Here is a 20,343-nt window from a genome sequence, read left to right on the forward strand (position 1 = left end):
CCTGTCAAAGAGCTGTCAGACTCACTCTCACTGTTGAAGCCCCTCATGCAGGGGCTGTGCCTCATCATCCATTGTTTTGCATCCATTCATCCCCGGTTTATTTTGGATCAGCGTAGATGGTTTTGATTGTTTGTGTGACGTATGTTTGCCCATTTTGGTTTATTTGCTCTGAAGAGTGTCTGAAGACTGACGGACAATGTTTTTGTTAAAACGATACGTTCTGATGAAGTTAAAACCAAATGGTGTTTATGCTTCATTTACACTGCATTCAAATCTGATTTGTTTGTAAGGAAAATGAATGATGAAATCAGAGCCATTTGTTTAGAAACAGTGTAGTAAATATCCTGTGTAATTAGATGCTGATTTAGAAATGACTTAAGTATCAGTGTCATGATGCAAAGAGGGACAAAAGAAGTCATTTACTACACACTATTTTTCACATTTACTTTTTACTATATAAACTTCAAAATGTCAAAAAATGTGTATTTAAAATGTAAATCTTTTGTAACTTTAAAAATGTCTTTACTGTCACTTTTGGTCAATCTAGTAGTGGATCCTCGCTGAAGAAAAGTATTAATTTCGTAAAAAAAATTAATAAATACTGACACCAACCTTTTGAATGGTAGTATAGCTCTAATGGTACATGTAAATGTTTCAATTTCAAACCACAAAGAGATGTGATTTCAGATTGGGTTTATAAAATATATATTTTTTCTACTATTACAAATGATTTTGAGTCTGATACGCCAAATTTTACCCCAAAAATCCGATTTTTACTACCTGTCTGAATTTTATTTATCTTTCATAGATAAGTCATTTTGGAAGTCATCTGTTTATATTTTTATTTTATATCTGTATTCACTTATGCTTGATCAATCACCTTTTGTTTTCATTTTGTTTTTAACTCATGCCATTTCGCTGCCTTTAAATTTCATTTGCATGTCACACTCTTATTTCTGAGTTCTTATTTCTGAGTTATGAGTTCTTAGTTGCTTCATCCTCCTGTCTTTTCATCTTCTCCTCAGCCTGTGGTCCCTGGCCTGTCTCAGACTCCTCCATCGTCCCCGAGGACGGCCCAGAAGGCGGGGCATAGGCGCATCCAGAGTGATGTCACACACAGTGCTATGTTCGGAGTGCCGGTCAGCCAGTCCACTCAGCAGCTGCAGGCGGCCACCGCAGAAGCCAGCCTTAATAAGTCAAAGTGAGAAATCAAACCTATAAATATAGATTTTAAGCCCTTCGCAATGTGACACTGCCATTATACAGCCTACATAATCAAGAAGAAGTGTTCTGTCACCTTCAAACCTACTTAAACTAATATATGAACACTTCTTTCAATGTTCGGGCACAATTAGGTCGGCCAGTGCCACCCCTTCCAACTCTCCCCAGTCCTCCCAGCAGAGTGTGTACCAGCCTGCCCAGCAAGGCAGCGTTTCTGTCCCCCAAGCTCCTGTTCCAGCCGCTACCCTGACAAGCCCCCCGGTCCAGCCTACCTGGAATCCCTTTGGAGACGACAATTTCTCCAAACTCACGGCTGAGGACCTGCTCAACAAAGACTTCACCAAACTAGCTGATGGTAACTTTGCATGCTGACACACTCTGCAGAATGCAGATATCAGTGTTTCAAAGGCTACATCTAAATTAATCCAGATTCATCCAAAAATGCTCTCCATCCACGCTTGCGTCTCCAAAAGTTTTTTGTACACACTGAAATGTAAAAAAAAAATCAAAATCATGCTACTGTGCATGCGTAAAACGTAAGAAAAACTCACTGAGATGATACCAAGAGACCAAACATGATACATTTCTTATGGTGTTCTTTTGGCACTATCATTTTATTAGCAAAATATCCCACCATTTACTGGTGCATCCAGTTTGCACTCAGTCGCCATTCTGTGGTCTAAAATGCAATTGCTCTTATGTTTTGCATAGTACATTTTCTGTCATCTTTGCAAGAATGTAATGAAGATTGTACAACGTAACATTTATCTTTAACAACACTGTGAAAGTGAATAGCTCATAGCAGGCACAAACCAGTCTAAACAGAGATATCTATCGGTGCAATATGCATGACTAAACATGCTTCATCGGTTTCAAATACCGTTTTCAGATTGATCCACTTGGGAGAGTTTCTTTAAAAAAAGAAGTGTTTTGAAATGGAGCCAGATTTAGTGTGGATTTAGCCAAAGTGTTTTTGCTGTTTGCAGAACCTGTTGAACCTCTGATTGCTGCTACTGAGAGTCTTATTCCCGACCTGGAGGCTGCAGAACCTGCTCCTCCACCTCCCGGTAGGTGTACCATCAGCCCTAATCTGATGTTCTACTCTTAAAGATATTTGAGTGAAATGAACTGGCATTGCAAATGTGAATCACTGCAAATCCCCCCAAGTCCCAAATCTACTGCAAATCCCCCTAATTGTGACATCCTTGCTTCTTGTTCCTTACGCATTAGAGTGCCAGTCCCTCTCTTTATTTCGATACCATTCCTAGCCTCCTTCTCTAAATGGCAGCACATGCTCAGTATATCTAGAGGTAGTCAAACTGGTCTCCAGAATCAGCAGGAGACTCCTATTAAGACGAAACACTCCAGTACGATGTGCCCTTTGAATCACATCCCACCACTTACCTCAGCATTCCTGCTGAGCTGCTTGTCAGTGTCTGTGTGTTTCTTCTATTCACGGAGGCTTAGCATTTAATGACTCCCGTTAATGTCCAGCTCTTCTTGACTACCTTATGTCCATCTTCTTTCTCTGCTCTCATACAGCTGAAAGACCTACTGACATTCTGGGCTTGGAACCGGGAGCTGGTTTTCTAGCTGTGCCAGGTAATGCCAGCTGTGCTCACCTTAGTACTCATCACACACATGCAGTTGTCACAATACCAAATACCTATTCTGTTGAAATTTTGTGATGCACAATAAAACATTTTATACCAAAGCGAACACTACTGTACTATTGAACAATATTTTTATTAAAAAATAATAATATTAACAAATTAGTCCTGACTCACAGTCTTTATGCTTTTCTAGTCATTTTTTAAATAAACTCTCAATAATACATTTAAAAACAAAGAAATGAAAAGCAATAGAATAAATGTGGAACAAAGAAATAAATTATAATTATATAAAGCTGCTTGAGCTTTATCAGATATCTTTAAAAAATATTAAGTATTCAAGTAGACATTTAGAAATTAGATTCTTTTTTAAATCAAATATAAAAGGAAAATACTGAAATAATTGCTGTAGTCTTCACGGCAAGATTATTTGATATTTAATACTGATTGGATGCTGTTAATTGGAAAACTGCTGTAGTTTCTTTTGGTTTATTTTTATACCAAACTTTGTGTTGTTGTTTGATTATTTTTATTTTTTTTGTCCTGCTTTTTTGCATTTACTTAAGGCAAGCCAAATACGCTTACATTAATACCTTGCCAAAATGGTCATTTTAACAAAAGAAGGTAATTTGAGCACAAATGCATGCAAACAGAGGCATCATGCCCAGTATGGAGACGAAGCTGGTCATAGATCTGTGCAGAGGACTTATCTAGTTCTGGTTCTTGTGGTCTTTGCTGAGGATCTGTGCCGATGGCTGTCGTGTCGACGAGGCCTTCACAGGGGATTGTCTAGTTGACAGAAACTCTGCTTGACCTTCAGGGCTGCGTTTTGGTCGTGTCTAGGTGCAGGTCCAACATCTGATCTGGATACGGACCGGATACGGCTGACTACGGTAATCTCGGGATAAACAGAGAGACTAATATTAGCATAGATCATTCTTATGATGAAACGAGTACATCGGGTGTTATTGGAAGTGCTCCCTGTTTGGCCTAATTTATCCAGCCTAACAATCCTTTAACAGGTGTGAATTATAGAAATGTGAAAATGTGTTATGTGTATGCCAGGCTAAAGAGAGTATATGGGTGCTAAATAGGAAAAGGATCTACCGCCTGCAGTTGATTTTAATATTCTAGCTATTATCAACTGGCCAGAATTTTGAGATTGCATTAGACACTCAATTACTGAGGAGAGAAACCATTTAGTGCTTTAAGTAATTAGCAAGAATTAAGTTAAAATGGATGCAATGTTTAATAGGGAGCTAATGCAGTGTTGACAGAACCGCCCTAATATGGTCATACTCCTGGTTCTGGTAAGAACTCGAGTTGCTGCGTTTTGAACCAGCTGGAGTTTGTTTGTTAAGCGTGCTGGGCAGCCACCCAGTAGAGCATTACAATAATCTAGCCTTGAGGTCATGAATGCATGAACTAACTTTTCTGCATTTGTCATTGAGAGCATATGTTGAAATTTAGATATATTTTTAAGATGGAAAAGATGCTAGAAATGTGGCTTTCAAATTACAAATCCTCAAAAATACAAAAACATGCTGACTATTTTCCTTAAAATTCTTTAAGTACAAAGGAGCTACCTTGTCTAAAGTGCTGGAAAAGAGAGATTCAATAGTTTCTGTTGCAACATCGTGTTCTTCTAAGCTATCTGGTATGCTGAGGAGTTGAAACCGATCAGGAAGATTATTTATAAAGCAATCTTTAGTGGTAGAAGTGATAGTTCTACCATATTTGTAACAGGAACTTGGTTTTGCAGCCTTGGCTAAATATAATATACACGAGAATAGATAATGATCTGAGATGTCATTGCTCTGCTGCAGAATTTCAACGCCCTCAACATCGATTCCATATGACAATATTAGATCTGAAGTTTGATTGACTATGAGTGGGTCTTTTACAAGAGTGGGTAAAATAGTGTGTCTTTTACGTTGTGCACTTGGCCTAAATTGTGCAATGTATAATTTAGACCCATCAATAATTCTTCTGCGGTTTATTTCCTTCTGTGCAAGTTACTTTTTTCTAATCACCAGTCTTGCTTTCAAACCCTCCATTGTCCTTTCCCTTTCCTCTTTGTTTATGCATTGGCTACATTTCGGTGTTTATTCTGGCTAACGCTCACTGTTTCCACTGGCTGACTTACAGAGAAGCTGATAGAGGGCCTGAAGTCTCCAGATACCTCTCTCATGCTGCCTGATCTGCTGTCCATGGCCGACCCCTTCGGCAGCTCCATGGACGACACCAGAGGTGGTAAGCTCTCAGCTCGATGGTGTTTTAAGCCCCCAATGGCTCCTTAGAGGCAACTAACCCTACCCTCAACCTTAAACCTACCCATCCCCTCGCTGCCTGGAAGGCGCCTTTGGGGGCTTAAAACACCAAACACCAAGCTCTCACTGATTGTCTTTCTGTGTGCTTGCTCCTTTTACAAAAGCTATACTAAGCACTTTCCTATTCTCTGAGACAAAGGATATTTTCTATATTCATCCAGTCCCTGTATTTGTGATAGCTTGCAATTTTCTCCTCTTGCCACATACAATTAAACTTGAGGCAAAAATGGATTTGTATAGGCATTGTGAAATCAACACAAAAGGCTGAAACAATAGTTGTAGCTGTGTGTTATGGAATTGCATTGAAAGAAAAAGCTGAGTGATTTATCATTTAGTGATGGGTCCCCGAAATATTGTGTATTTAAAAAAGATGAGGGGGCTAAGCACCGAACTCGGTACACCTGTAGTTAGTTTATATGACTTGCACATACAAGATACCTTGAAGAATCTACTCATCATTTAGGGCTCAAAGTAGCGAAAGAAAGTTCTTACGATGTCCATTGTTGAGAGAATAGACAGGGTCCAGTGAGTCACTGTGATCAAAGTCAGGCAGAAAAATGGTTTGAATGTGATATAAAAGATACCAGTGATGTGTTTGATGATGTTCTAAAAAATTTAGTTTGTGGTATCATCTGTTTTCTTTGACTTTCCTCTCTCTCTCTTACTCCCAGTCAAAACAGACGTGTGTTTGGACTCTCTGATTCCTGGCTTGGAGCCCCCTCAGTCTCACCTGCATCCCGTGGAGGCTGAACCAGTATTATCGGCACTGGCAGGTAAAAATAAGCATCAGAGATTGGCAGAAGAGCCTCTGCCTAGCATTATAACACCCTGTCAGATATTCGGAAGTGACAGAATGTTTTCTTTGTGCGGAGAGAGTGCCTGAGGCTATGACTGATTTCACACATTAAAAATCCTGCTACCCTAATCCTTTTCCCCGCCACATTATTAAGGATGCAGAATGTTGTACCTTAAGCAGTTAATTTCAGATGTGCTCAAAGGGGTCATATCATGAGGAAACTTCCTGCAACTTGAGATATAAATTACTTCAATGTACTTAAAAAAAACTGTAATGGTGCAGTCATATCGAAGGCAAAATTCAGCTATTTAAAAAGAAATTGTGCCACAGGTTCAAGTTGGCCACGCAGAACAGAAAACTGCATGGTTTGAAAGTGACTTCTGTGTGAGTTGTGCTTCATACATCGCTACGCTATTGACAATAAACAATGGACCTTTTTTTGGACTACAAAATTGTATATATTGAAACTAAGTTGCAAAAAGTAAGTTGCCACATCTTGCTGACAGATGTTGAACACATTTATGCATTAAATTTCCACATACACCTGTTTGGTGTGTATATGGGGAAGCAAAAACTTGAAAATTCATCAAAAGGATTATTTCATTAAATTCTGAGGGTCAGAAAAATAGTAGGAAATGGTTATGATGATAAACTATATTGACTTTTTAGCACAAAATACTTTGATATTATAAGTGGACCTCCAAAAACATAAAATAGCATGATATGATCTGATTTTTTTATGTAGTTTGCATCTTTGTGATTTAATGTTTTTGTGTGTTTCCCTGGTGTTTCTCTCCACTGCACTACAGACCCTTTGATTGGTGAGGACTCCCTGCTTGGCTGTTCACTCCCCTCTGGCTCCGCCTCCTGTCTGGATGACTTTGCAGCTGTCTCAGGAGGCATCTCCCAGAACATACCAGGTACAACCAATCAGTTTTTGTTTTTCTGGCATTTATAGCTTATGTGCCTTGGTGCAGCATATAACATGGGGACAACACTGAACATTTTACTGGAATAAAAAATGAAAAGTAATTATTATTTACAAACCATATGGTCTTTCTTGACATTCATTTAGCTTTTGTAAAGAGTCAGCCACGAACATTAATGTTAAAGTTTCAGGGTTTATGTCATGCTAACAGTGCTGTATTTTTCGCACCCATCTGTTTTTCTCCCTACCACCCGCCCTCTTAAATCTTTTACCCATAAACTGTCATTTGCCCCAACCTTCATCACTTCTTAGCTGCAGACTCCTGTTTGATCTCAGGCTTTGAGCCTCCGGGCGCTGAGACAGCCAATGAAGATGAATTTGACCCCATACCAGTATTGGTCTCCAAGAACTCCCAAGGTAAAAGCTTTGAGGAATCAAATCCTCTTTTTGAGAATGAGTGAGCAATTTGCTTCTGGGTCATTCCGTGTCAACTGAACCAGAGGTCCCCGGCTCAAATATTTGATTTTGTTCATATTTTTTTCTGTAGAAAGACAAACCTAAATAGTGATGAAAGTCAACATATTAAATGTCACAGATGTAAATTTACTGAGTAATCCACTATTTTGTAGAGGAGGGTCAAAATGACAATTTTCACCTGAGATTTGGAGCCAAATTAGAGGGGTGCAAAATGACTTTAGAAAGATGGCAGCAGCATTTATTTTTTAAACAGAGATTTGCAAGTCTATTAGTGAAATCTGCTGGCTTAAGCAATCTTTGTTTAGCAATTTTTTTTTTTTTTTTTTGCATGCCTGCAAAATAACACAAAAAGTGCTTTTTGCAAATTTTTTAAACGCCATTGGCATTTAATGATATAAAGATTGCTAAAGTCAACATATTTTACTAATAAACCTACCAATCTCTGTAAAAATAAATATTGATGGTGTCATCCTGTAAATTGGCTCCAAATCTCAGGTAAAAATTGTCGTTTTGACCCCCCTCTACAAAATAGTGGATTACTTAGTAAATATACATCTGTAACATTTATATTATGTTTGTCTTTGTACAGAAAGCCAGGAAAGTGTCCGAAATTTGTTTGATTTGACACGGAATGACCCTTCTCACTCTCACTGTAATGAAAGCCAGCAGCTAGTACATATGTGTTAACTGTATATTTTGCACAAGTTTTTTATTTTTGGCAGTTGCGAAAATTCCGAATTGAGATGTTTTGTTCAAGGCAAATGAGCCATTTTGCACTCATATGGCTTGGGATGGGAATCGAATAGAAATTTATTTTTTCAGTTCCACTTTACGATTCATTATATCTTATGAGATAAATATCTTCAACTGTACATTGTCATGTGAAACACCAATCCATGATTTCACAGATTTAAGCCTCATGCACGCATAATAGTGTAACTAGTTCAAAGTTCACATGACATGACAAAAGTAATTGCGTGCATTTACATTTATTCATTTAGCAGACGCTTTTATCCAAAGCAACTTAGAGTTGAGGAATACAACTAGCGATTCATCTTACGAAGGCCAGTAATGCAAAGTTTCAGTCATTGCACAAGATATTACTTGTGATTTATTGTTGACACAAAAGTGTCATTCTTCCCCAAATCAGATTACACTGGCTGCAATATATATGTGTATATATTACATATATATATGTATATATGTTATTGTGTATAAGAAGTGAGGACTTTCAAATAGGAATATGCATTTTTGTGTGCTTTGATTTTATCAGTATCAATTCAGACATTAGTTAACAATAACAACACTGAGACAAGCTTACATTTTTTACCTTGACTTGTAGGTTCAGTAGTGGTGCAGGAAACACTGTGAGGTGCTACTAAAAATGAACAAATTAACCTTATGTTTCATGTGTGTTTTGGGATCTTTAACTGAGCGAAATATCATCTATAATTAGTTTATAGTTTGCTTAAAAGAAATCAGTTCCCACGTTCTCGATTCCCAACCCTACGCATCATCTCTCGTAACACTCTCTCTTGACTTTTCGTGAACATCTACTTACCTTTGTGTCTTTCTCTCCCTCTCTCTTCTGCTGTCCCCTTCCTCGGTCTCTCTTTGTCTCGAAATGACTGTCCTCCCTTCCCTCCTCCCCTAACCTTCCTGTCCATCTGGCCTCTTTTAGGAGGTCACTCTCGCAGTAACAGTGGCAGTTCTGAGTCCAGCCTGCCCAACCTGGCCCGTTCCCTGCTGTTGGTGGACCAGCTCATCGACCTCTAGACCCTACAGATAATTCCTGCTGTGCTGAAGATGACGTCAACCGCTGTAGTCTTCTGCCTTTAATCATGAATCCCCTGCTATCATTTGTCCTATCCTCCACCCTCTATCATGGTCCATTTCCTCCTTTAATCAGTTCTTCATCTTTCCATTCTTCCTGCTCGTCGCATCTTACGTTTTATGTTCTTTCCCTGTCACTTTATTCATTCAGTTCTCGTCGTCATCAGCATCATCGCTCATTTGATTTGACGTATTCAACAATCCTACCCTGCACCATGCCATTTCTCTCCCTGATGAGTTTATGTTCAACTTTTTTCATTCGAGTTTAGTGCGACATTTTTCTACAGGCTCAAAATCCGATTTCCTCTGGCATCCATATCTGTGCTTCCTTTGGGCGCGCGTTTCATCTGCCTCGCATTCAAGAGTGCAAGCTTCAAACATCAGATGTTTGCCCGATCCTTCTTCTCTTCAGTCTTTATCTGTGTATTCAATGGCACTCAGGAAGCTCGTCTCCAGATTAAACACACATGGGTTTTAGTACAAGGGAACCAAATGTTTACAGACAGGAATATTTTTGCTGGATGTTTACAGATCTGCAGGTAGGCAAACACAGCTTGTAAGATTTTATCTTCATCCAGACTGAGCGCAGGGTACGAACAGATCTTAACACTTCGTGTAAAGCTGACCAGAAACTCCTCGTTGCCATCAGTGGTACCCCGTTTTCACCATCTCATGACCTCCAGACCATCATTTCTCTGTTATTTCTTTGTAAATAGCTCTATTGATGTTGTACGTTGGCTCGAAGCTATGTAAATTGATGTATATCTGCAGTATTCGACTCTCCCGCCCTCGAAAGTGATTTGTTCTTCCTGTGTATAAAGCATCTGGTCCAAATGTCCAGCCATTCCTTCAGAGATCCCTGTCTCACCCCATAATATACATGGAGAATAATTTAAAAGAAATATTTCATATAAGGTTAAGATTATATGTGAATATGAATAGAGTGTTAGAGAATGAATGTATGAATCGAGTATCCATATATAAATGCAGATATGTGTATATGAAACCTATTTAAGAGGAAACTTTATCTCTTTGTTCTGTGTGTTGAGACGTGTTTGCGAATGTAAATTTGTCGGTTTCATCTTCAACGGCCATCGCTGAACAAAGTCAGTTAAGAAAAGAGGACAATCTCGAAGCATCGTGACTCGGTTTGACGCCATTTGCAAGCAAATCGGCTGGATTTGTTTTCGGTTTTCATTGCCTTTTATTCTCAAGACATTTATCAACAAAAACAGGTTGTAGGCTCGAGGAAAATCCTCAACGCTGTACGTATGCCATTCCCTCCTCCGAACTACCGGCCGATGCCATGCTTTCTTGCACAGTTCTTGTGAATCAGACGCATATCGAAGCATGGCAGCTATTATGAATATGAAGTTAAGACATGTCTGTGGCCAATCTTCATATCAGTACTGTACGTATGTGTGTGCGTGTATGTGTGGACGTGAGGTAAATAAATAGCTAGTCTTAGTTGTTGAAAATGGTGAGGTGGTTTTGTCTTTGACATGGTTTAAGGACCCGCAGCAGGGCACCTCGGTTTCAAGCACAGGTTCTCCTCATTCACTGAGTCTTTAGACATTGAAGTACCTGATTGAGAGCAGGGAAAATGCTCGTGACGCTGTACGAAGAGCTGTAATCGTTCTGTAATCATAAAAATAAAATCAGCTTTTTGACATTGTGGAATCTGTAAATGACATTGAAACGAGTTTGAGACGGTGGTTGTCATTTCACAAGATGCATAAGAGCGACTGCAGTAGGGCTGGGCGGTCTGATAGAGATTTTGCTATGCGGTTTATATCACTTTAGATATATTTGCATGGCTATAATATATTAACTGCTTTCCCCATGCTGTCAAATTTGGCTTATCTGATCAGAAATGTTTCTGGTTTAATTGTACTGGTTTGATTTTTTTTTTGTTTTACATTTGATGCTAGGTGTATGTATGTGTGTGTGTGAATTAATTAATTAATTGTTGGTGAGATTTTTTTTGTACCACTTTATTACAATAAGGTTTCGTTGGTTAACATTAGTTAATTGCATTAGTTACCACGCACTAACAATGAACAAAACTTATACAAAATGTATTAATCTGTTAATGTCTACATTTACAAATACATTATAAAAATCAAAAGTTGTACATGTGAACATTTTTAGTAGCTTACATTAACGAAGATTAATAAATGTTGTAAAAATTATATTGCTCATTGTTAGTTTGCGTTAACTAATGCATTAACTAATGTTAACTAATGAGACCTTGTTGTGAAGTGTTGCCTTTTTTGTTTTTGAAAAGTATCTTATGCTCACTGAGGCTGCATTTATTTCATCCAAAATACAGTTAGAACCATAATATTGTGAAATATAATTACGATTTAAAAATAACCGTTTTCTATTTGAATATATTTGAAACTATAATTTATTCCTGTTTCATTGTTATCAGTGTTGAAAACGGTTGTGCCGCTTGATAAAATAACAGCATTTATTTGAAATAGAAATTATGTAACATTATAATTGAATGAATTTTTGGTAAAGTATTAATTTCTTTCAAAAAAGACCACAAATTTTTGAGTGTGAGTGAGAGTGTGAACCTTGCGTTACAAATCTTAGTGAGATCAAATGTAGTACCTTTTCTTTTGTATTTAACCGGTTTAAAAACAAGCATTACCAAAAGTATATATATGTATGCACATGCACAACTTTTTTTGGATGTCCATCTAATAAATATATTGTTATATAACACTGAGATATACGATATTAGTCATACCGCCCATCCCTAAAGTGCAGTAATGAAACCAAAAAACAAAAGAAACAATTCTTCAGCTTGGGATATTTTATGAGGCATTGGTGAAAACCCACAGAATAGCACTGCACGTCAATGATGCTCTTGCAGAGGAAGAGATGCTGCTGGGTCTCCGTTCCTGATGTTTGTTGTTGGCAGTGTGGATTTCTGAGATTTCTATATCCTCGCCTCTCCTCTGTACAGCCGTTCGCAGACTCTCATGTTAACCTATGCAATCCTAATGCTTCATCTTGTAGTTCTCAGTAGAGGTCTTTGCCCCGCGGGTAGTGTTTGACTTGTGTTGTTGTGCAAAAATCAAAGATTCCTTTTATGTGCTGTTTTTGTTCAGAGAAAAAACAATATTTATGACCATGTTTATCCCCAGAGTTGGAACCTCATTGGTCTCTGTAGCAAACACCCTCAGCCCAGTGTTAGAACAGTAATGGGTTCATGTGCACCTTCTATTTTTGTCAAAACCAATAAACAAAGAAAGGGGTGGTAAATAAACATGTAAATGTGAATGTAAGTTGTGCCGGTGTTCATTTTGTTTTGTCTGTTGAAACTGTGCACTTTGTTGTCAAGCTAATCGTGCACAGAAATCTTCTAAATGTGAACCACTGTTGAACAATAACCCAATATATAAATATGAAATGCTGTTGTAATAAGAGAACAAAAAATATATATATTTTATATTTATATATTGGATTATACATTAAAAATATTGATGTGTAATTGGATTATTTAAACTATGTTTTAGTTATTACATTTTTTAATTAAATAGAAAAATGGGCAGGGGGGATGTAGGAAAATAATAATAATTGAAATATTAAAACTGTTAACTATATTCTGTGAATATTTACTGTGAAATGCGCTATACGGATGCACTTGAATTGTTAAAAATATCCACCTTTTTTTATATTATAGAAAGGCCAACATATTTATCAGCTTCTTTTGTGACTCATGCCTCTATTTGTTCCTGTAAGACTGCAGTCATGTTGTGGGCATAAAATATGTAATAATATATTGAAGGATTACTTGGGTGTAAAACAGTTCTCCGACACTCAACAGGTCTTCTCCAGGTAAGTTTTCTTCATCAATGTTGTATTCTTTCTCACTCTTCCTTTGTCATTCGAGCATTCACTTGTATAATAGACTTGCACATTCACACAAAAACATGGCACTATATGACTAAGGTGTAAAGAGTCTTTTTGGGTACAAATGGGTAGTGCAAGAATTTCAGTGAAGGAAATGGATTCCTGGCAGAAACAGAAGGCGAGGTGGCTGAACTTAATCACAAACCTGCAGAATCACAAAACAAGACAAAACCATTGGCCTCTCTGCCTCCATTAGGGCGCATCTTACAAAACATTATTCAGGGACGCCTGAGTACCTTCTGGTTTTATGTCCTAGTTCTACTTGTTGCAGAAGCCTTGATCTGTATGCTTCCAGACCTGAATCAGCCTTTACCTTTTAAATATTGATCTTAGGTATGTTCTTATTATTTGTCATAAACTAACCATCATTCTCTTTCAAGCATAGTGTTTTTCAAGCCAATGTAGCCAAACTTGACAGGATGCCTGTTGGTATTTTTCAGGAGATTTTATGGAGTTTCATTCCATTAAAATCACTTTTAATTGACCTCTTAAAGCATCAAGTTCATGAATAAATTAGGGCTTTGAAGCAAGAGTAGCCTAATTTGGTACTGTGCTTCAGGCTGTGCATTTCCTGCTGGCATTCAATAACAAAAACAGCCTTCCTCAAAGGCTTGATTATCTACACATTTGAAGAATTCACAAGCAGTTTCTCATGCTTCTTTATACAAATGACCTGTTTTGTGATTGGCTAACCTCTTTGCATGTGTAATGGGTGAAATGAAGATGATAAATGTGGTCATGATGTAAATGTTCACATTGTTTGGACCTCTATAGATTGTTTCTTTGAATGGTCTGGTTCGACTGGTGATGAAGGCTTTCGTAAAAAATGATTGTATATTGTAATTAACCCTTAACGAGTTTCTTTCTTCTGCTGAACACAGAAGAAGATATTTTGAAGAATGCCTGTAGGCATTGACTTTCATAGTATTTCTTTTCCCATAATGGAAGTAAATGACTACCATCAACTGTCTGGTTACCAACATTCTTCAAAATATCTTCTTTTGTGTTCAGCAAAAGAAAGAAACTCATACAGGTTTGGATCAACATGAGGGAGAGTAAATGATGACTGAATGAATGAATTTTAATTTTTGGGTGAACCATCTCTTTAATTTCCTCAATATCAGTGGTGTCTATACTCAGTCCTGTAGGGCCTCCGTCCTGCAGAGTTTAGCTCCAGCTTGCCTCAACACACCGGTCTGGAAGTTTCTAGTCTGCCTAGCAAGACCGTGGCTGTGTCCGAAATCACCCTCTATACCCTCATTGACTATTCCCTACATTAGTTCACTAATATAGTTCACTTGAGGGAGTGAATGAAACCGGGTGAGTGAAAAGTGCCCCGGAAGGGCTGCCGCTTTTCCATAGTTTGTGCTTGCTGTTTAATAATAACTTAAACCATAGCAAACTGCCAACTCCAGTAGTAATGAAAAGACGCTGTCATGGAAATGATGTACAAACCTTAATTAAACATGAACCTTATATTATACATGTATGATACTACGCTGTATCACATTGGACCAGCTGTTTGGAAAATGTATTGATGGATGATTCAGCTGCAGCGCCATCTTCTGGTGAGACATGGAAATTCATTCAGCATGCAACTCTCATAGTGCATTATGGGTATTCTCTAGCCGTTGAGCGTACATCGGTTGTATTCCGGTGCTTTGTGGGATTGCATGAGTGCACTCGATAATGTCCACTATGGTTTCGGACACCATTACAAATGGCTGTCCCCTCAAATAATGCCCTATTTAAGGGTATAGGGGGCGATTTCGGACACAGCCCTTGATTAACTGTTTTAATTGTGGTTGGAGCTAAACTCTGCAGGACAGTGGCCCTTCAGGAGCAGGATTGGACATTGAAATAACTTTTTAGTTTTTTTTAGTTTTTTTCTTATTTATATACATTAGGGTTTTATCTTAGGTTGTAAAAATAATGTATATTTGTTAAATGAATGTATATTTCATTATTTTAGTTTCATTTGTGTTACAGTGATGGTGGTTTGTTTTTCTGTGTATGACACTGTGCAACTTCAATTTTCCTCGTATTTACCTCAGTTTGTGGATTTGTGATGAACTTTGGTTCATCGTGTGGCTTTCTCTTTACCACGTGTGTATTTAAGATGATTGTCAGTATATTAAGTTAAACAGAATCCAGTCATTTTTATATACTAACATTTTTGTTTTAGTTAATTAAATGTATGTTTTTTTAACTGTAAATTTAAGTATAATCTGTAAAACTTAAAATATGTATCTTATGCATGTGTGTGTTTTTTTTATTCATCTTAGTCATAAACAACATCATTCTCTTTAAAAAAAAAAAAAAAAGATCACAAGCAAGTACAGCCAAACTTGGCAGGAAGCAAGCGTTCTCTCCTTTAATTTGTTGTGCTCTTATTCTCTTTTGCAGATGATCTTCCTAACGTGAACGGTTACGCATTGGCATCGGGAGCCAGTAACATCCAGAGCTCAGAGGTTCCTTCAGAAGAAGAAGAAGAAGAAGAGGTTCTGCACACGTGCAGTGGCTCAAAGCTTCTACTGCTGGACTCCAAACTCCTCAACACAACCGCTCTCAAACTCTCACCATCATCCTCTCCTGACGTTTTCTCAAGTGCCCCATTCCCTGGATGTGGGCGAGACGGTAGGGACATCTTCACCAGTGCTCCCTTTCCCCAAATTCAACGAGCCCATACGCAGCCTGACATCTTCCTCCAGGCGCCCTTCTGCAGGAAGAATGATCCACAACATCTCACGAGATGCTCGAATGGCAACGAGCCCATCTTGCCCCATCCACCTGTGCACAGTCAGATCCGGTTTCCCTATTGCGCCGAGGCTCCGATGCCCCAGCAGCCCATTGCCGCCCATCGTGTGGTCTCCAGCGTGGGCCAGCAGGCAGCCGTGAGCTCCGTCCCCGTCGGACCCCTTCACTCCTGGACGGTAGGTGTGCGAGCGGTGATGGACCCCTTCCTGGCGGCCCCCTTCCAACCTCGGGGCCCATTGGGAAAGCCTTAATGTTTGAGAATGTTGCGAGCGCCCCATTGCTGGTCGTATCTGTGGCAAATCTGGCGTAGTCTATCGTGAGACGACTACCTCAGCCCCCGTGACGCCTCATCTGGTGTTTCCACAGCACTTTAGCTCCGCTTCACTTCGATGTTCTGCATCGCACCACCAGACATGTAGAGAGCGATTTCATCTTTCGATTATGATATAGAGGTCTATTACCCACATGTATTCATCCATTTCTTTTTTGACGCTCTTTGTAATGGTTTACACAAGCTTTTTTATATCATATGTAGTAAATTATTTCTTACTTCTACAATGAGTCCAGTATTAAAAGGACGTAAAATGTGAAAATGAAGGAAGTTTAAGGTGTGGTCACATTAGCGAAATGTAGGCAAAAATTTGCAGGCAAATTTCCATTTCCATTGTCAATAGTAAAGAGATGGGTTACAATTTGTTAAAGTGACGTAGTTACAATGTACTCACTTAAATAAGTGCTTAGTAATATCAATTAACTACATTTCATACTCTATAGAGTTATGGTTTTGTTTAGGGTTAGTAACTTGTAATTATGCATCATTTACTGTTATTACTATAGAAGATTATACTTTATTTTAAGGTGTCTGTGTAACAGTGTAATAATGCATTTAAGTACTGTGTAATAATAATTAACTACATGTACTTACTATACGGTTAGGATTGGGGTTTGGTTTAGGGTTAGTTGCATGTAATTATGCATAATTTATAGTTATTACTACAGTAACTACATGTAACGTGTAACAAGGCCACTGTTAAATAAAGTGTTACCCTATAGAATGTAGTACATGCAGTAACTATGTCACCTTAAAATAAAGTGTTAACTAGCATGTATGAAACTGCTCGAATAGAAGTCACTTTTAAACCAAGAAACTTCCTGGTGGTTGGCGCTGCAAATTTACGTGACCAACTTGAACATAACGTTTTCACCCTCACGCAAAACTCCCAATCGCACGCATTCCTATTATATTGAATAGAATTCACCTGCAAAATTTTGCAGTGCAATGTTAAATGTGACTGCACCTTTGCTCTCTGTTTACTGGTATTTTTGTATAAGGGAGCAGCTGATGAGACTATTCAAAGGTTTTAGGCTTTTTGTAGTACTAACTTCCTTTTGGAGTCTCAAAGCAGGCAGAATATCCAGAACCTTGTGACAGAATTGTGTTGAGGCCTTATGTACCGTAGGTAAAAATGGCTGGAGAATAATGTTTCTTTGCTGATATTGTGCTTTTCTTGAACCTAAGGTACTGTAGATGTTTCTAAGCTGGGCTGGAATGGACTGAAAGTAACTGACGGTCACATCCACACCATCTGGTGTGAAAACATTGAAGCACTTTTACAATCTGTAGTTGTGGATATACTAGTTTTGCTATATAACAATCTGCTGTATATTCACTGTATATTCCTTACATGATAAAGACTTTGTTAAAATGTCTTGTCTTTGACTCTTCCTTCATAACTTGTTAATCATCCTTTGAACACCAGCACGACTTGAAGGTTGAAGCGTCAACCAGAAGTTATTTTCTTTATGTACAGTTTGTGTCATTATGGAGAATGACAAAAAAAATTAAAGGCTTTTAGCTACATTTTCACACAATAAATAGGCCTTGGGAGAACTATGCTTTACCTGAGGTAGAGGTTTATTTCATTCATACTTCGTAAGGTGTGATAAATGCATTCAGTGTCTGACAGGATGTAAATGTCTCTTTCATTGATGAATCAAAGGACGAAGGGAGTTTTGTTCTGAAATGACAGTGAGCCATTAAGCAGCAGCAAGGTATTGAAATAACAGCCAGTGCTGCTATTGGCCAGTTTCACTTAAAGACTGTTAGCAGATTCCACTGCTTTTGAAGAGCTCAAGAACTTCTTAAGTTCTTTTTTTGAAGTTGCTTGAAGGGAATTCTGGGACTGAACCGCCTACACATTGATTTCATATATTCACCTTCACTGATCACTCTATTCAGTCCTTAGAAAACACAAGATGAAATATAAAAATCAAAACACATTTGCTTTTGATTCTAGAAGCATGCCTACACTAATACATTGCAAGGCAGAACGGCCACATATTCTCTGTTTTATGTAATCTCCAATATATTTCTCTCCATTTGTCTGTAATTCTGAGGCAAGGTTTACACGACAACGATGTACTAAGAACAGAAAAGTTTTTCCTTTGCATTTTTCGGGTACAGAACGTTTTCCTAATGCCTATTTACTTTGAGGGAAAGTCTAGCTTCAAGCCTATAAATATTTTTTTTATTATTATTATTCTCCATAAAACAATCCATTAATGGATTTTTGATAGACATGGCTATTGATCCTCAAATAAACACGTGTGTGTGTGTGTGTGTGTGTGTCAGAGGCGTTTTCTCTGGAGGCAAGGGAGGCAGTGTCTCCTTTAAAAAAACTGGATGAGAAAATAATCGGTTACAAAAATAAAACACAAAATGTGACATAATGTGAAAAAGTCACTCGTTTTTTATAAAGTAACCGCAACAGCGACACCCGTGGGTAAAGTTAGCCTACAGCAGGAGGCTTGCTTCCCCTGAGCCCATTGACTTTTAACAGATCCCCTAAAGCGTGCGCTGGGTTTGGTGGGGGGTAATAGTGGTGCAGGTATGACGTCAACCGGGAGTTACACTGGTTCCCTCGACAAAAAAACTATTTTTCCATAGGCTTTTGGATTATTGCATAAAACAAGCTCTCTGATCAACAGAAGTTTATGAAACCGTGTAGTGTAAATGACCCTTTAGACAGCCACTTCTCTAAACACCACACGTATTAGAAATTACACTCAAGACTGTTTACACAACACCATTTTCAACTAAAAACTGAAAACATTCACATGACAACAGCGGGGCCTGAAAAAGCAAACTTTTAAAAACAAGATTCAAAAATCAAGTTTTTGAAAACAATTCCCTTATCTCTGTGTATACTACAAAAAACGTGCATTTGTATTACGGGTTCAGTCTAGGCGTGTAGTGTTAATTTTACAAAGTGACATTGCTAACTACAGGCCTGGCAATGTCTGTAAACATTTTTAGGCATTTTCGCGGATCCGTGTGAACGGAGATGGTTTTGACAACGTTGTCACCCTACACGAAAAACGCAAAGGTTCCCTTTGTTTTATTCTCTTTTGTAGATTCGGAGCTTCAGTTTCAAGTGCATTGAGTTGCATCAAACAGGAGTTTTCACAAGATTGGAAAAGTCCTTTTAAACCAAATGAAACATTCATTTGTAATGAAAAACTTTGTCTTCCCTTGGCTTCTGTTTTTAGGATTTATACAAAAATGTGATTTCTTCATTTATTATGTAGCCTACATTTAGCATTCAAAAAGAAATCAAATCCTTTTCATGTAGCCTACATTTAGCATTCAAAAAGAAATCAAATCCTTTTCTTTCTCATTTCTTGTCTGACACGTAACACATTTAATACTTTCCTGGTTAGTTTTGCGGCCAATTGTCCTTGTGAATGTGAGCAACACAAGAGTGGAATTTTCCACCCTGCACGCGCACTCGCGATTCAAAACGATACTCGGTTACTCACGTAACCTCGGTTCTCTCTAGAGAGGGAACGAGTATTGCGTAAGGAACTTACGCTACGGGAAAAGTCATCTTTTCTCGAGATACTGAAGCCAAAAAATTATCCTAATTAATTTTTCATAATTTGTCAACGCAGTGCAGCAGGCAGCACAGCAGAGCTAGAGCGGGCAATACTGCGTGCTCATTGGCTGCCGCGCGGCAACTGCTTAAGCCTACCAGTGAGCCCCGCGTGACGTCACGCCCAATCAGGGTGCGCGCGCCCTCGCGCGTCACAGCCCGCCAGAAGGGGCGGCGTCAGAGCGTATAAAAACAGGGCTCGGAGGCTTAATTCTCTGGTTTCTGTCGAATGAAGCGACATGAGCTCGAGGCGCAAGCACGGCAGGGAACGCAATACTCGTTCCCTCTCTAGAGAGAACCGAGGTTACGTGAGTAACCGAGTATCGTTCTCTTACGAGAGGTTCTCTCGTATTGCGTAAGGAACTTACGCTACGGGAACCCTTTGTCAACGCCGTGCGCGCCATGCATCCACACACAACTCCAGGGGGAGGGGACCCGGGGAGTGAAGAGTGGGGAGAGAGGTGGCCAGCAATGCGGGCCAACACATGTACATAAGCACCCGTAGGGAGAAACAGAGCGGCGCAGCCGGTCT

At 38.7% G+C, this 20,343-nt stretch overlaps 1 protein-coding gene across 4 annotated transcripts in view; it reads left to right on the forward strand.

Annotated features, from left to right (window-relative positions):
- aak1b (AP2 associated kinase 1b) overlaps positions 1-17,586 on the forward strand; it is a 31,594-nt gene extending 14,008 nt beyond the window's left edge. For 2 of the 4 annotated variants that reach the window (XM_079861069.1, XM_079861071.1), the window contains 9 exons: positions 1,026-1,201; positions 1,356-1,576; positions 2,208-2,288; positions 2,764-2,823; positions 4,980-5,084; positions 5,833-5,934; positions 6,767-6,877; positions 7,198-7,302; positions 15,529-17,586. In XM_079861069.1, the coding sequence (XP_079717195.1) occupies positions 1,026-1,201; positions 1,356-1,576; positions 2,208-2,288; positions 2,764-2,823; positions 4,980-5,084; positions 5,833-5,934; positions 6,767-6,877; positions 7,198-7,302; positions 15,529-16,130 (1,563 nt within the window). In that variant the 3' untranslated portion in view covers positions 16,131-17,586. Of the gene's footprint in view, positions 1-1,025; positions 1,202-1,355; positions 1,577-2,207; positions 2,289-2,763; positions 2,824-4,979; positions 5,085-5,832; positions 5,935-6,766; positions 6,878-7,197; positions 7,303-9,043; positions 12,493-15,528 lie in introns of those variants that run through there. The other 2 variants (XM_079861070.1, XM_079861072.1) reach the window with 2 other exon arrangements.
- Positions 17,587-20,343: the final 2,757 nt, after the last annotated feature.

Source organism: Squalius cephalus (assembly GCF_949319135.1).
Source record: "Squalius cephalus genome assembly, chromosome: 24".
Lineage (NCBI taxonomy): Eukaryota > Metazoa > Chordata > Actinopteri > Cypriniformes > Leuciscidae > Squalius > Squalius cephalus.